Here is a 17,279-nt window from a genome sequence, read left to right as displayed (position 1 = left end):
GTATTTTCGTAGGCAAGCGGGCAAAAGGTTCCTCATTTCTGCCCCGTGACAGAGGGAGAGGAAATAGGCTGCAGAAATCAGCCAGTTCCCAGGAACAGAAACCCTCTCCCACCTCTGCCAAGCCCTCAGTATGACGCTGGGGCTTTACAAGCAGAATCAGGCACGGTGGGGGCCCGTCTCAATGAATTTCAGCGCGCAGTGGGCTCACTCGCAAGTAGACCCCTGGATCCTTCAGGTGATATCTCAGGGGTACAAATTGGAATTCGAGACGTCTCCCCCTCGCCGTTTCCTAAAGTCGGCTTTAACGATGTCTCCTTCTGACAGGGAGGCAGTTTTGGAAGCCATTCACAAGCTGTATTCCCAGCAGGTGATAATCAAGGTACCCCTCCTGAAACAGGGAACGGGGTATTATTCCACACTGTTGTGGTACCGAAGCCGGACGGCTCGGTGAGACCGATTCTAAATCTAAAATCTTGAACACTTACATACGGAGGTTCAAATTCAAGATTGAGTCACTCAGAGCAGTGATTGCGAACCTGGAAGAAGGGGACTACATGATGTCTCGGGACATCAAGGATGCTTACCTTCATGTTAAAATTTACCCTTCTCACCAAGGGTACCTCAGGTTTATGGTACAGAACTGTCACTATCAGTTTCAGACGCTGCCGTATGGATGGTCCACGGCACCCCGGGTCTTTACCAGGGTAATGGCCGAAATGATGATACTCCTTCGAAGGAAGGGAATTTTAGTTATCCCTTACTTGGGCGATTCCCTGATAAGGGTAAGATCCAGGGAACAGTTGGAGGTCGGTGTAGCACTATCTCAGGTAGTGTTGCGGCAGCACGATTGGATTCTCAATATTCCAAAATCGCAGCTGATTCCGACGACTCGTCTTCTGTTCTTAGGGATGATCCTGGACACAGTCCAGAAAAAGGTGTTTCTCCCGGAGGAGAAAGTCAGGGAGTTATCCGAGCTAGTCGGGAACCTCCTATAACCGAGCCAAGTCTCAGTACATCGATGAAATGGTTCTGGGAAAAATGGTGGCTTCCTACGAAGCAATCCCATTTGGCAGATTCCACGCAAGAACTTTCCAGTGGGACCTGCTGGACAAATGGTCCGGGTCGCATCTTCAGATGCATCAGCGGATAACCCTGTCACCAAGCACAAGGGTGTCTCTCCTGTGGTGGTTGCAGAGTGCTCATCTTCTAGAGGGCCGCACATTCAGGACTGGGTCCTGGTGACCACGGATGCCAGCCTGCGAGGCTGGGGAGCAGTCACACAGGGAAGGAATTTCCAGAGCTTATGGTCAAGCCTGGAGACATCACTTCACATAAATATCCTGAAGCTAAGGGCCATTTACAATGCTCTAAGCTCAGCAAGACCTCTGCTTCAAGGTCACTCGGAGTTGATCCATTCGGACAACATCACGGCAGTCACCCACGTAAACAGACAGGGTGACACAAGAAGCAGGAGGGCAATGGCAGAAGCTGCAAGGATTCTTCGCTGAGCGGAAAATCATGTGATAGCACTGTCAGCAGTATTCATTCCGGGAGTGGACAACTGGGAAGCAGACTTCCTCAGCAGACACGACCTCCACCCGGGAGAGTGGGGACTTCACCCAGAAGTCTTCCACATGTTTATAAAACTCGACAAGTATTGCGCCAGGTCAAGGGACCCTCAGGCAATAGCTGTAGACGCTCTGGTAACACAGTGGGTGTACCAGTCAGTGTATGTGTTCCCTCCTCTGCCTCTCATACCCAAGGTACTGAGAATTATAAGATGGAGAGGAGTAAGCACTATATTCGTGGCTCCGGATTGGCCAAGAAGGACTTGGTAACCGGAACTTCAAGAGATGCTCACGGAGGATCCGGGGCCTCTACCTCTAAGAAGGGACCTGCTCCAGCAAGGACCCTGTCTGTTCCAAGACTTACCGCGGCTGCGTTTGACGGCATGGCGGTTGAACGCCGGATCCTGAAGGAGAAAGGCATTCCGAATGAAGTCATTCCTATCCTGATCAAAGCCAGGAAAGATATAACTGCAAAACATTATCACCGCATTTGGCGAAAATATGTTGCGTGGTGCGAGGCCAGTAAGGCCCCGACGGAGGAATTTTCAACTAGGTCGATTCCTACATTTCCTGCAAACAGGAGTGTCTATGGGCCTGAAATGGGGGTCCATTAAGGTTCAAGTTTCGGCCCTGTCAATTTTCTTCCAAAAAGAACTAGCTTCAGTCCCTGAAGTTCAGACGTTTGTGAAAGGAGTACTGTATATACAGCCTCCTTTTGTGCCTCCAGTGGCACATTGGGATCTAAATGTAGTTTTTGGGTTCCAAAAGTCACATTGGTTTGAACCACTTAAATATGTGGAGTTAAAATATCTCACATGGAAAGTGGTCATGCTGTTGGCCCTGGCCTGGGCCAGGTACGTGTCAGAATTGGCGGCTTTATCCTGTAAAAGCCCTCATCTGATTTTCCATTCGGACAGGGCGGAATTGAGGACTTGTCCTCAGTTTCTCCCTAAGGTGGTTTTCAGCGTTTCACCTGAATCAACCTATTGTGGTGCCTGCGGCTACTAGGGACTTGGAGGACTCCAAGTTGCTAGACGTTGTCAGAGCCCTGGACATATAGGTTTCCAGGACGGCTGGAGTCAGAAAATCTGACTCGTTGTTTATTCTGTATGCACCCAACAAGCTGGGTGCTCCTGCTTCTAAGCAGACTATTGCTCGTTGGATTTGTAGTACAATTCAGCTTGCACATTCTGTGGCAGGCCTGCCACAGCCAAAATCTGTAAAAGCCCATTCCACAAGGAAGGTGGGCTCATCTTGGGCGGCTGCCCGAGGGGTCTCGGCTTTACAACTTTGCCGAGCAGCTACTTGGTCAGGAGCAAATACGTTTGTAAAATTCTACAAATTTGATACCCTGGCTGAGGAGGACCTGGAGTTCTCTCATTTGGTGCTGCAGAGTCATCCGCACTCTCCCGCCCGTTTGGGAGCTTTGGTATAATCCCCATGGTCCTTACGGAGTCCCCAGCATCCACTTAGGACGTTAGAGAAAATAAGAATTTACTTACCGATAATTCTATTTCTCGTAGTCCGTAGTGGATGCTGGGCGCCCATCCCAAGTGCGGATTGTCTGCAATACTGGTACATAGTTATGGTTACCAAAAAATCGGGTTATTGCTGTAGTGAGCCATCTTTTCTAGAGGCTCCTCTGTTATCTTGCTGTTAACTGGGTTTAGATCACAAGTTTATATGGTGTGATTGGTGTGGCTGGTATGAGTCTTACCCGGGATTCAAAATCCTTCCTTATTGTGTACGCTCGTCCGGGCACAGTATCCTAACTGAGGCTTGGAGGAGGGTCATAGGGGAAGGAGCCAGTGCACACCAGGTAGTTCTAAAGCTTTACTTTTGTGCCTAGTCTCCTGCGGAGCCGCTATTCCCCATGGTCCTTACGGATTTCCCAGCATCCACTACGGACTACGAGAAATAGAATTATCGGTAAGTAAATTCTTATTTTTTGTGTGTGTGTAGTTTTATTAGCCTTTTATGAAAAGGTATCTGTTCTTGACACATTTATTTAATAACATATTCCCTTAGCAAATATTATGGTTTCAGGGCTGATGAAACATTCTAGATATGATTAATTTTTCTTTTTTGAAGAGCTTCTTAAATCTGATTTACCAGTTAATGCTATGAGGAAATAAACAGACTTCCAATGTCCACAGATAACTGGGCTGAGCTGATGGAGATAAACCATGATGACCGGACGGTCACAAAGGAACGCTTTGACATCTCCCAGGAGATAGAGGGCATCACTTTGGATTCCATGCAGCCAGCAGAACGGGAAGTCAGCAAGAGGCTCACCTCTCCTGTTATTAACACTTCCTTGGATACAACCTCCATTGCTTTTGAAAGGTATTTCCAGCAAGTGGAAGCTGCGCTGTTTGCATTGTTAATTCTTAAAACGCTCAGTGTTGGTAACATTCTATTTGCTGAAGCTCCAGTACGAGTTTAAAATAATAGTTTTTAGTGATTAAATTAAATATGGGATAAATATAATGTACAGTGATCCAGCAGCAGAGTTCTTATTATTCTGATTACAAATGTGTCCCCATTCACCTAGCGTTTGTGTGTCAAGATGCGTGGTGCCGATTTAGACATTTCACCACGGATAGCAGAGTACTGTTTTAGGTATTGTGCCTCTTGGTCGCATCATAACCACACATAAAGATGCTCACAGTGTACTAGGAACACTAGATTGGTACTTGTGTTGCATAGGCATTACTATGAAGTGTGTATAAAGTTGCTAATTAAGCATCGATACATGGCAGTTGAAGTCGAAAGCTGCCGTCTGGCGAAAAGACGGCAGTTTTCGACTTTTTTTAGGTCGGAAGGGGTTCCGACCTATTCAATATAACCCCAAATTTTTCGACAAATCGATGAATTTGACTTGTCGAAAAGCACGTGGATCGGCGGAATAGCTGCTGATCCACGTGCTTGTGTCGAAAACGGGGCAGCCCCCTTTTCGACCATCTCAGTTCGACTTTAAAAAAAGTCGAAGTGAGATGGGGAGAGCAGGGACGGGGAGAGCCGGGACGGGGTGAGCAGCGCTGGAGGATGTCACAGCCGCTGCTCACAGCAGCGTCCGCCTGGCTCCAGCAAGCGAGACCACGCTTGCTGGAGCCAGGTGGACGCTGCCGTGAGTGGCGGCTGTGATGCAGGGAGGGACGGGGAGAGGCAGGCAGAGTGTGAAGTGGGGGGGGGGGGGGGAGAGCAGCGCTACGCAGCGGCTATATAGCCGCTACTGTAGCGCTGCTCTGCCCAGTCTGCCCGCGGCTCTCCCCCGTCTCCCCACCCGCATCTCAATTCGACTTTTTTTAAAAGTCGAATTGAGATGTCATTTTATAGCCCAGGTTGGATCCATTCCGACAAATGAATGTCGGAATGGATCCAACTTCAATTGAATATACCCCATAGTGTGACTGCTCATATCTGTACTCTGTCTTTTCCTTTTGTACCGATAGTCTGTGGCATGGCAAACTGGGCTATTTGGTGTGATTTCAAGGTGAATGGAGGCACATCTGTGTTTCATAAAAACATAGAATTTGACGGCAGATAAGAACCACTTGGCCCATCTAGTTGGTCCCTTTTTTTTTTTTACAATTTTTATAATTTCCATCATCTTTGTTAAAACGGAGTGCATAGCGGGTGTGAATGGAGACTGATTATTACTGCCTTATACCCCTACATCATCTTTCAGAACGAAGTCTGGGTTTTGGGGCTGGCGGACTGATAAAGAAGAAAATGTGAATAATTATGAAGCAAAAGTAAGTGTTAGGAGTCTGTATTCAGTATGTACACTAGCGTATTCTGTGTTGGCTGTATTACTTCAGGTGCATACATAGCTTGTTTATTCTTTTCCATCCCAAAGGTTTATTCAGCAAATAATGTCAATGTTGTGACAAAGACGCGGACTGAACATTTGACAGAAGAAGAAAAGTCTCGGTATAAAGGTAGTTCTGTGCAGTTATAGATCTATTAAATGCATCTATTTAGATTTAAAAATACATAGTTTTCCCTATTCTATATCCTATGTCCAGTGTTATTGTTGCTACTACTGTTTAGTAACAGTTTCAGTCTAACTAGGGGCAGATAGCCCTCCTTATATTTGTCTGTAGAAATAAAGGCGAGATGGTAAACGGAAAAAAGCATTTAGCTTTATCTCACATTGGGGGTAATTCCAAGTTGATCGCAGCAGGATTTTTGTTAGCAATTGGGCAAAACCATGTGCTCTGCAGGGGAGGCAGATATAACATGTGCAGAGAGAGTTAGATTTGGGTGTGGTGTGTTCAATCTGCAATCTAATTTGCAGTGTAAAAATAAAGCAGCCAGTATTTACCCTGCACAGAAACAAAATAACCCACCCAAATCTAACTCTTTCTGCACATGTTATATCTGCTTCCCCTGCAGTGCACATGGTATTGCCCAATTGCAAAAAAAAATCCTGCTGCGATCAACTTGGAATTACCCCCATTGTCTCCTCATTGCTTGCTGATGGAGTAATCATAGAGGAGGACACAAGGGTCTGGTCAGCTGTCATTAGCATGCCTTTTCTTGTTCTACTGGTCCCTCTCTATTCCAATGCACCAGGGGTTCTCAAACTATTTTGCTCTGGGACCCTGTTTGAAAATAAATTAAACAGTGGGTGACTGGGGAGAGGCAGGGCATGATAGTGGGTAGCAGGGAAAGGCAAATATATTACAGATATATTTTATATTGGCCCATGCTAGAACGTCGGCGCTATTACTCTCCTCGCTGGAATTTCGCCGTGGACAGTCACAACAATGTGACATCAGATCCTGGCAGCAAGAGCAAAATGATGGTCTCGTACAGGAGCCACTGGAAAAGTCAGAGAGGAGGAGAAGAGAGAAGGCAGCACTGGTTCGACCGGACCACATCCCTTCCTTGTTACGGCCCTCTGCACGCTATGAGTCCGTGTGGCTCATTATAATGCTGTGGGCTGGTGCAATACACTAGCTGCACCAGTGCTAGTTCCATCCCTGCTCACGACACCATGCTGAGGTGGTCACAACCCACAGTTTGAGAGCCACGGTAATACACACATTGCTTGACTCTGCTTGGTGTGGTACCACAGCGAGTGTTCAATCCTCCAACCAGAGATGCAGCTAATAGACTTTTTGTTACTGATACTTAAAAGTTATGTGCATATGCACTTCCACCCCCAGTTTCCTGGGACTGTGTGGGTAATCCAGACCTGATCGCTGTTGTGCGAATTTACAAGGCGAACGATTATCGAATGACTGCGCATGGATAGTAATGTGCACCCTCGAGGGAAAACTGGGAAAGAAATCAGCGTCTTTTTTGATTGCTAGGCGAACGCAGGCTGATTGACAGGTAGCATACGTTTGGGGGTGGTAACTGACTGTTTTCTGGGAGTTTCAGGAAAAACGCAGGCGCGCCCAAGCGTTTTCAGGGAAGGGTGTGTGGCGTAAGCCCTGTCCCGATCAGCTTGTTTCTTTCGCACTGTAGGAGTAGGTCCTGTGCTACACACAGACTGGAAAAAACATTAGATGGTGAGTGAGTTGCATATGGATTTGCAGCTGACCGATGTTTGCAAAGCTTTTCGCACGGTGTCGGCAGACTTGCACAGGGCGGGTATTCACTCTGTCTGGGCGGTGACTATCCGATCCGAACCTCTGCAAATTCGCAGAGGAGCGATCAGGGCTGAACAGGTATTTCTTGTCTGGAGGAGTCGGTACAAGGATGAAGACGTTGGCATCCATGTATTATGACACTAATTAATGGTGAGCTGAGAAGTTATGCACTGAAAGCCCATCGCTGGATAACACCATGGGCCTAATTCAGATCTGATCGAAGCAGCAAATTTGTTAGCTAATGGGCAAAACCATGTGCACTGCAGGTGGGACAGATATAACGTGTGCTGAGAGAGTTAGATTTGGGTGGGTTATTTTGTTTCTGTGCAGAGTAAATACTGGCTGCTTTATTTTACACACACTGCAATTTAAATTTTAGTTTGAACACACTCCACCCAAATCTAACTCTCTCTGCACGTGTTATATCTGCCTCCCCTGCAGTGCACATGGTTTTGCCCAACTGCTAACAAATTTGCTTCTGCGATCAACTTTGAATTAGCCCTATGTTTTTTACAGTGCATGTAGGTGTTTTTCTGATTTTTGATTCCCAATGTGAGCCGACGATAAAAACCAACCCTGTGGGTGTGCATTCCCCTTTTTTTACTGTTTTATTATTAAGTATTGCATTTGTTGCTTGATGGAGAGAAGATCACTTTCCATAGACTTTAAATTTTTCAAACCTTTTCCATTTTTTGGCTGTATAGTTTGGTTATTAATATGTGTTATAAGGAAATTAAGGTCGGGACACCTTTCTCTATCATCTATCTGGGGGAGGCTGCGCACTTACATTTGGGTTATGGGCCCTACACACTTACAGATCTAACTGAACTATATCGTTCAGTGTGTAGGCACCAATGATGAACGATGTGCGGCCCCGCGCTCGTTCATCGTTGGTGCCAGGTCGCTTATACATGCATGCCAATATGGACAATCTCGTCCATATTAGCATGCAGTGATATGGGGCCCAGTGACGGGGGAGATAAGAAACCACTCCTCCCATCACTCCCGCCGCTGGGTCGGCCGTCGGGCACCTCGGCAGCCAATCGCCTAATGTGTAGGGACCATCAGTGTGTGAGTATGGAGTTTGATACAATTTATGAAAAGAACTAACTCCTCCCCCTCGAACCCCTCCCATCAACCCCCTGTTCACAGGAAGTACTCCTCAGTTTTAGTTTTGTGCCTTGGAGTGAAGGCACACTTTTTTCTTTTGCTCCTAGCTTTTAGTTAGACAAGTGTTTAGTCCCTAATGTTGGCGACAAACACATCCAGAGTGAGAATAGTTAGGATAGAGGAGCTTCTGGGAGCTCTATTTCTTACTCTGTTTTGCCTCTGGGGAGTCACTACACTGCTGAGGTCCCTGGGTCTCTCCCTTCCGGCTCACAGAATCAGAGGATGCACTAGGTCAGGTAGGAACAGCCTCAGCCTACTGAGGTAGTACTGGGCTGTGACCCTTCTCATACTTGCACATGACAGTCCCTCAGAGTGAGTCCCCCATGCTGTATGTCTGCTGGCTGTATATTTCCTGTGCCCTGCTGGGTCACTGGAAGGGCTGTATGAAGGACTGTATGATGGCTGAGGGGGGTGGCTGCGCTGACTCCTGGGGCCAGCGGTGGCCAGGGGACACTGAGGGCAGTATTATAAAGTGCCTCAGGTCCCGATGTTTGCGCTTCCTAGAACAGGAAGGCGCCATTTTGTGCAGCTTCTTGCTGCACACGAAGTCCCTCTCTCTGTATTTCTGCAGCCAGGAGTTGCTGGGTGTTTTGACGCCCTCAAACTAGTCTAAACTGCCTCACCTGACTAGGCCCTGCCCCCAGCAGCACTGCAGGAAGTTCCTGATCACATGTTAGCAGCTCAGCATGAGGGGGAGGGGGAGCACCGTCATTCTTTGCACTGAGATAGTGGGACTATTGCTGTGATCAGTAACAAGTCCACAAGGTGGTAACTTTACAAGTGATCTGCCTATAGTATAATATACACTAGGGGTGGGCAACAGGCGGCCCGCGGGCCGGATGCGGCCCGCGAACCGATCGTGCCTGGCCCGCTGTGCCCCATTAGAGTGCAATGACAAGCGGCCCGACAGGCCGCTTGTCATTGCACTGCTCTCAGACGAGGCGCCGCTGAGGAAATCCCGGTCACGTCACAGGGTCAGCTGACCGGGATTTCCTCTGTTACCAATCGCGCTGGGCGCAGAGCCGGATTAAGGGGGGAGCCCGGGGGGGGGGGGGGTAAGTACCCCAGGCCCCCCCTTCCTAAAAGGGCCCCCTGCGCCCGCACACAGATCAGACCTCCGATCTGCGGCGCTGCGCTCCCCATGGGTTTCCCTGACAACCTAATTACAGCCGCGGCACCGCATAGAAGTGAAGGACAGCTGCAACGGCTCAGCTGTCCAATGGAGAGTAAATGTGCAGCCTACGGCTCAGTCATTTACTGGGCATGCAGGCTGCAGTGCAAAAAGAAGCGTGGGTGCATGAGTGGAGGGACGAGCTCTCACTCTCGCTCTCCTGTCACTTACGGATGGCAATCCCTAGTGTCACTTGTAGCCTGCCAGCAGCAGAGACAAAAGTAAGCTGGCTGTATTTCTCTATCGTCCTAGTGGATGCTGGGGTTCCTGAAAGGACCATGGGGAATAGCGGCTCCGCAGGAGACAGGGCACAAAAAGTAAAGCTTTCCGATCAGGTGGTGTGCACTGGCTCCTCCCCCTATGACCCTCCTCCAAGCCTCAGTTAGATTTTTGTGCCCGGCCGAGAAGGGTGCAATCTAGGTGGCTCTCCTAAAGAGCTGCTTAGAAAAGTTTAGCTTAGGTTTTTTATTTTACAGTGAGTCCTGCTGGCAACAGGATCACTGCAACGAGGGACTTAGGGGAGAAGAAGTGAACTCACCTGCGTGCAGGATGGATTGGCTTCTTGGCTACTGGACATCAGCTCCAGAGGGACGATCACAGGTACAGCCTGGATGGTCACCGGAGCCTCGCCGCCGGCCCCCTTGCAGATGCTGAAACAAGAAGAGGTCCAGAATCGGCGGCAGAAGACTCCTCAGTCTTCTAAAGGTAGCGCACAGCACTGCAGCTGTGCGCCATTTTCCTCTCAGCACACTTCACACGGCAGTCACTGAGGGTGCAGGGCGCTGGGAGGGGAGCGCCCTGGGAGGCAAATGAAAACCTATTTGGCTAAAAAATACCTCACATATAGCCTCCGGGGGCTATATGGAGATATTTAACCCCTGCCAGAATCCACTAAAGAGCGGGAGACGAGCCCGCCGGAAAAGGGGCGGGGCCTATCTCCTCAGCACACAGCGCCATTTTCCTTACACAGCTCCGCTGGTCAGGACGGCTCCCAGGTCTCTCCCCTGCACTGCACTACAGAAACAGGGTAAAACAAGAGAGGGGGGGCAAAATAGTGGCAAAAATTATATTATAAAAGCAGCTATACAGGGAGCACTTATTATAAGGCTATCCCTGTCATATATAGCGCTTTGGTGTGTGCTGGCAAACTCTCCCTCTGTCTCCCCAAAGGGCTAGTTGGGTCCTGTCTTCGTTAAGAGCATTCCCTGTGTGTCTGCTGTGTGTCGGTACGTGTGTGTCGACATGTATGAGGACGATATTGGTGTGGAGGCGGAGCAATTGCCAAATATGGGGATGTCACCTCCTAGGGGGTCGACACCAGAATGGATGCCTTTATTTATGGAATTACGGGATAGTGTCAACACGCTAAAGCAGTCGTTTGACGACATGAGACGGCCGGACAATCAATTAGTGCCTGTCCAGGCGCCTCAAACACCGTCAGGGGCTGTAAAACGCCCTTTGCCTCAGTCGGTCGACACAGACCCAGACACAGGCACTGATTCCAGTGGCGACGGTGACGAATCAACCGTATTTTCCAGTAGGGCCACACGTTATATGATTTTGGCAATGAAGGAGGCGTTACATTTAGCTGATACTACAGGTACCACTAAACAGGGTATTATGTGGGGTGTGAAAAAACTACCTATAGTTTTTCCTGAGTCAGAAGAACTAAATGAGGTGTGTGATGAAGCGTGGGTTGCCCCCGATAAAAAGATGCTAATTTCAAAGAAGTTATTGGCTTTATACCCTTTCCCGCCAGAGGTTAGGGCGCGCTGGGAAACACCTCCTAGGGTGGACAAGGCGCTCACACGCTTATCTAAACAAGTGGCGTTACCCTCTCCTGAGACGGCCGCACTTAAAGATCCAGCAGATAGGAGGTTGGAAAATATCCAAAAAAGTATATACACACATACAGGTGTTATACTACGACCAGCTATAGCGACAGCCTGGATGTGCAGTGCTGGAGTAGCTTGGTCAGAGTCCCTGATTGAAAATATTGATACCCTGGATAGGGACAATGTTTTACTGTCTTTAGAGCAAATAAAGGATGCATTTCTTTATATGCGTGATGCACAGAGGGATATCTGCACACTGGCATCACGGGTAAGTGCTATGTCCATTTCGGCCAGAAGAAGTTTATGGACGCGACAGTGGTCAGGCGATGCGGACTCAAAACGGCATATGGAAGTTTTGCCGTATAAAGGGGAGGAGTTATTTGGAGTCGGTCTATCAGATTTGGTGGCCACGGCTACAGCCGGGAAATCCACCTTTTTACCTCAAGTTACTCCCCAACAGAAAAAGACACCGACTTTTCAACCGCAGCCCTTTCGTTCCTTTAAAAACAAGAGAGCAAAGGGATATTCATATCTGCCACGAGGCAGAGGAAGGGGGAAGAGACAGCAACAGGCAGCTCCTTCCCAGGAACAGAAGCCCTCCCCCGCTTCTACAAAAGCCTCAGCATGACGCTGGGGCTTCTCAAGCGGACTCGGGGGCGGTGGGCGGTCGTCTCAAGAATTTCAGCGCGCAGTGGGCTCACTCGCAGGTAGATCCCTGGATCCTGCAGATAATATCTCAGGGATACAGGTTGGAACTAGAGACAGATCCACCTCGCCGTTTCCTGAAGTCTGCTTTACCAACGTCCCCCTCCGAAAGGGAGACGGTCTTGGAAGCCATTCACAAGCTGTACTCTCAGCAGGTGATAGTCAAGGTACCTCTTCTACAACAAGGAAAGGGGTATTATTCCACTCTATTTGTGGTACCGAAGCCGGATGGCTCGGTAAGACCTATTCTAAATCTGAAGTCCTTGAACCTGTACATAAAGAAGTTCAAGTTCAAGATGGAGTCACTCAGAGCAGTGATAGCGAACCTGGAAGAAGGGGACTTTATGGTATCCTTGGACATCAAGGATGCGTACCTCCACGTTCCAATTTACCCCTCACACCAGGGGTACCTCAGGTTCGTCGTACAAAACTGTCACTATCAGTTTCAGACGCTGCCGTTCGGATTGTCCACGGCACCTCGGGTCTTTACAAAGGTAATGGCCGAGATGATGATTCTTCTTCGAAGAAAAGGCGTATTAATTATCCCATACTTGGACGATCTCCTGATAAGGGCAAGGTCCAGAGAACAGCTAGAGATGGGATTAGCACTGTCTCAAGAAGTGCTAAAACAGCACGGGTGGATTCTGAATATTCCAAAATCCCAGTTAATGCCGACAACTCGTCTGCTGTTCCTAGGGATGATTCTGGACACGGTTCAGAAAAAGGTTTTTCTCCCGGAGGAAAAAGCCAAGGAGTTATCCGAGCTTGTCAGGAACCTCCTAAAACCAGGAAAGGTGTCTGTACATCAATGCACAAGAGTCCTGGGAAAAATGGTGGCTTCTTACGAAGCAATTCCATTCGGCAGATTCCACGCAAGAATTTTCCAGAGGGATCTGTTGGACAAATGGTCAGGGTCGCATCTTCAGATGCACCAGCGGATAACCCTGTCTCCAAGGACAAGGGTATCTCTTCTGTGGTGGTTGCAGAGTGCTCATCTATTGGAGGGCCGCAGATTCGGCATACAGGATTGGATCCTGGTGACCACGGACGCCAGCCTGAGAGGCTGGGGAGCAGTCACACAAGGAAGAAACTTCCAGGGAGTGTGGACGAGCCTGGAAACGTCTCTTCACATAAACATTCTGGAACTAAGAGCAATCTACAATGCTCTAAGCCAGGCAGAACCTCTGCTTCAGGGAAAACCGGTGTTGATCCAGTCGGACAACATCACGGCAGTCGCCCATGTGAACAGACAGGGCGGCACAAGAAGCAGGAGTGCAATGGCAGAAGCTGCAAGGATTCTTCGCTGGGCAGAGAATCATGTAATAGCACTGTCAGCAGTGTTCATCCCGGGAGTGGACAACTGGGAAGCAGACTTCCTCAGCAGACACGACCTTCACCCGGGAGAGTGGGGACTTCATCCAGAAGTCTTCCACATGCTGGTAACCCGTTGGGAAAGACCAATGGTGGACATGATGGCGTCTCGCCTCATCAAAAAACTGGACAGGTATTGCGCCAGGTCAAGAGATCCGCAGGCAATAGCTGTGGACGCGCTGGTAACGCCTTGGGTGTACCAGTTGGTGTATGTGTTTCCTCCTCTGCCTCTCATACCAAAAGTATTGAGAATTATACGGCAAAGAGGCGTAAGAACGATACTAGTGGTTCCGGATTGGCCAAGAAGGACTTGGTACCCGGAACTTCAAGAGATGATCACGGAAGATCCGTGGCCTCTACCTCTAAGGAGGGACTTGCTTCAGCAGGGTCCCTGTCTGTTTCAAGACTTACCGCGGCTGCGTTTGACGGCATGGCGGTTGAACGCCGGATCCTAAAGGAAAAAGGCATGCCGGAAGAAGTCATTCCTACTTTGATTAAAGCAAGGAAGGAAGTAACCGTGCAACATTATCACCGCATTTGGCGAAAATATGTTGCGTGGTGCGAGGATCGGAGTGCTCCGACGGAGGAATTACAACTGGGTCGATTCCTACATTTCCTGCAATCAGGATTGTCTATGGGTCTCAAATTGGGATCTATTAAGGTTCAAATTTCGGCCCTGTCGATTTTCTTCCAGAAAGAATTGGCTTCAGTCCCTGAAGTCCAGACTTTTGTTAAGGGAGTGCTGCATATACAGCCTCCTGTGGTGCCTCCAGTGGCACCGTGGGATCTCAATGTGGTTTTGGACTTTCTAAAATCTCATTGGTTTGAACCACTAAAAATTGTGGATTTGAAATATCTCACATGGAAAGTGACCATGCTACTAGCCCTGGCTTCGGCCAGGAGAGTGTCAGAACTGGCAGCTTTATCTTACAAAAGCCCATATCTGATTTTCCATTCGGACAGGGCGGAACTGCGGACTCGTCCGCATTTTCTCCCTAAGGTGGTGTCAGCATTTCATCTGAACCAGCCTATTGTAGTGCCTGCGGCTACAAGTGACTTGGAGGACTCCAAGTTACTGGACGTTGTCAGAGCATTGAAAATATATATTGCAAGGACAGCTGGAGTCAGAAAATCTGACTCGTTGTTTATATTGTATGCACCCAACAAGATGGGTGCTCCTGCGTCTAAGCAGACGATTGCTCGTTGGATCTGTAGCACAATCCAACTTGCACATTCTGTGGCAGGCCTGCCACAGCCTAAATCTGTAAGGGCCCACTCCACAAGGAAGGTGGGCTCATCTTGGGCGGCTGCCCGAGGGGTCTCGGCATTACAACTTTGCCGAGCAGCTACGTGGTCAGGGGAGAACACGTTTGTAAAATTTTACAAATTTGATACTCTGGCTAAGGAGGACCTGGAGTTCTCTCATTCGGTGCTGCAGAGTCATCCGCACTCTCCCGCCCGTTTGGGAGCTTTGGTATAATCCCCATGGTCCTTTCAGGAACCCCAGCATCCACTAGGACGATAGAGAAAATAAGAATTTACTTACCGATAATTCTATTTCTCGGAGTCCGTAGTGGATGCTGGGCGCCCATCCCAAGTGCGGATTATCTGCAATAATTGTACATAGTTATTGTTAACTAATTCGGGTTATTGTTGTAGGGAGCCATCTTTCAGAGGCTCCTCTGTTATCATACTGTTAACTGGGTTTAGATCACAAGTTGTACGGTGTGATTGGTGTGGCTGGTATGAGTCTTACCCGGGATTCAAAATTCCTCCCTTATTGTGTACGCTCGTCCGGGCACAGTACCTAACTGAGGCTTGGAGGAGGGTCATAGGGGGAGGAGCCAGTGCACACCACCTGATCGGAAAGCTTTACTTTTTGTGCCCTGTCTCCTGCGGAGCCGCTATTCCCCATGGTCCTTTCAGGAACCCCAGCATCCACTACGGACTCCGAGAAATAGAATTATCGGTAAGTAAATTCTTATTTTTTTTTTTCTTAGTTTTTTTTTATAATGCTGCTATTTATTAAATTGGAATATTTGGCTCTGTATCGTGTTGGCTTGGTGTGTATACGTAATGTGTGTTTGTGTGTACTATATATATATATATATATATATATATATATATATATATATATATGTGTGTGTGTGTGAGTATTTGTAAACATATACTATATATATATGTGTGTGTATATGTATATGTGTATATATGTATATATATATATATATATATATATATATATATATATATATATATATATATATATATATACTGGACACGGGCAGCACAACCGTTGACTAGAAGTAAAGTCCCCTCCGGAGGGCACCGGGATCCCCATAATAGACCTCCTTCAGGGAACCATTAGTACGCTGTCTGCTGTAATGTGTAAAAAGGGGGACGATGTCTGCCGTAATGTGTAAAAACGGGGGCGCTGTCTGCTGTAATGTGTAAAAAGGGGGACGATGTCTGCTGTAATGTGTAAAAAGGGGACGCTATCTGCCGTAATGTGTAAAAAGGGGACTCTTTTTGAGTATTTTGTGTGTGGCCCTCGAATATTCGCTGGAAGTGTTAAGCGGCCCCCCAGCTGAAATAATTGCCCACCCCTGATATACACAATCGTAAGTATTCTGGGACTATTGCAGGTTTCTGTTCTTAACCCAGCAACTATGCCAAATATACACATGATATTTGCTTGTTAGAAAATCCTGCCTGTGTTGTCATGCACAAACAATGCCCTCTCCTCACGAATTACGGGCGCACTACAGTAAATATAGTGGCTATTACTGTGTTCAGCATTTAGTCCACCAAATTGGTGGTATATCGTTATTCAATAGCTGGTATAGTGGGACTTTTACTGCCTCCTGTACTTAGCCACCAATTCCAACCAATATGCAGGTGATATTTGCTTATTATCTCAGCCTTTTAGCAAAGTTCAGGTGTAATATCTGTTTTTATCAATTTAATATGTGTACTTCAATGACAATCATTTGTCCCAATTGTTATTGTCGCTTCTAAGGCAGGTCTTATAGGCCCTACACATTAGGCGACATAAATGAAAGATATGAACGATCTCGTTCATTAATGAACGAGATATCGTTCGTATCTTTCAGCGTATAGGCACCAACGATGAACGATGCACGTCACCGCGCTCGTTCATCGTTGGTGCCGGGTCGCTTATGCATGCAAGCCAATATGGACAATCTCGTCCATATTAGCATGCATTCACTCCCCCCGTCGGCCGTCGGGCACCTCGGTAGCCAATCGCCGAATGTGTAGGGCCCTTTAGTTTTATACTTCCTGGTGTCTGTCTGAGATGGCTACCTTAAGCAGGATGATTGCGTCCTCAGGCTCTACCGCCAGTTGGCAGAGTACTGCGCCTCCCTCTATTTTGTTCCTGGTTCTGAGGCACATTTTGATGCTTCATCTCAGGAAAATAGTAAAATAAATCCTGTCAGGGAGAATGCTTCAGGATAGGAATAAGAAATAGACTACTGAGTTAATTGGTTTCCACCTCTTCCATCAACATAGTCCCAACGTGAGAAAAGTCTGGCTGAACACCTGATGCAAAGGTTCGTGTTTCCATGGAAATGTCTGTCTCTAGTACACAAAGAGGGTCATTCCGAGTTGATCGCTAGCTGCATTTGTTCTCAGCGCAGTGATCAGGCTAAAAAATTGCAGTTCTGCGCATGCGTGACGTACGGGCACAACGAACGATGTAGTTTTGCACAGGGTATAGCGATGCATTTCAGTCGCACTGCTTGCCGCAGAGTGATTGTCATGAAGTGGGCGTTTCTGGGTGGCAACTGACCTTTTTCAGGGAGTGTGCGGAAAACCGCAGGCGTGCCAGGAAAAA

At 48.0% G+C, this 17,279-nt stretch overlaps 1 protein-coding gene across 2 annotated transcripts in view; it reads left to right on the top strand.

The window, feature by feature from the left end:
• Positions 1-17,279, top strand: part of ANKRD13A (ankyrin repeat domain 13A) — a 227,682-nt gene that overhangs the window by 89,698 nt on the left and 120,705 nt on the right. For both annotated transcript variants that reach the window (XM_063913226.1, XM_063913225.1), the window contains 3 exons: positions 3,725-3,914; positions 5,260-5,326; positions 5,431-5,512. In XM_063913226.1, the coding sequence (XP_063769296.1) occupies positions 3,725-3,914; positions 5,260-5,326; positions 5,431-5,512 (339 nt within the window). The remainder of the gene's footprint in view (positions 1-3,724; positions 3,915-5,259; positions 5,327-5,430; positions 5,513-17,279) is intronic.

This window comes from Pseudophryne corroboree, chromosome 1 (assembly GCF_028390025.1).
Source record: "Pseudophryne corroboree isolate aPseCor3 chromosome 1, aPseCor3.hap2, whole genome shotgun sequence".
Taxonomy (NCBI): domain Eukaryota; kingdom Metazoa; phylum Chordata; class Amphibia; order Anura; family Myobatrachidae; genus Pseudophryne; species Pseudophryne corroboree.
This window is presented reverse-complemented; position numbering and strand designations above follow the sequence as displayed.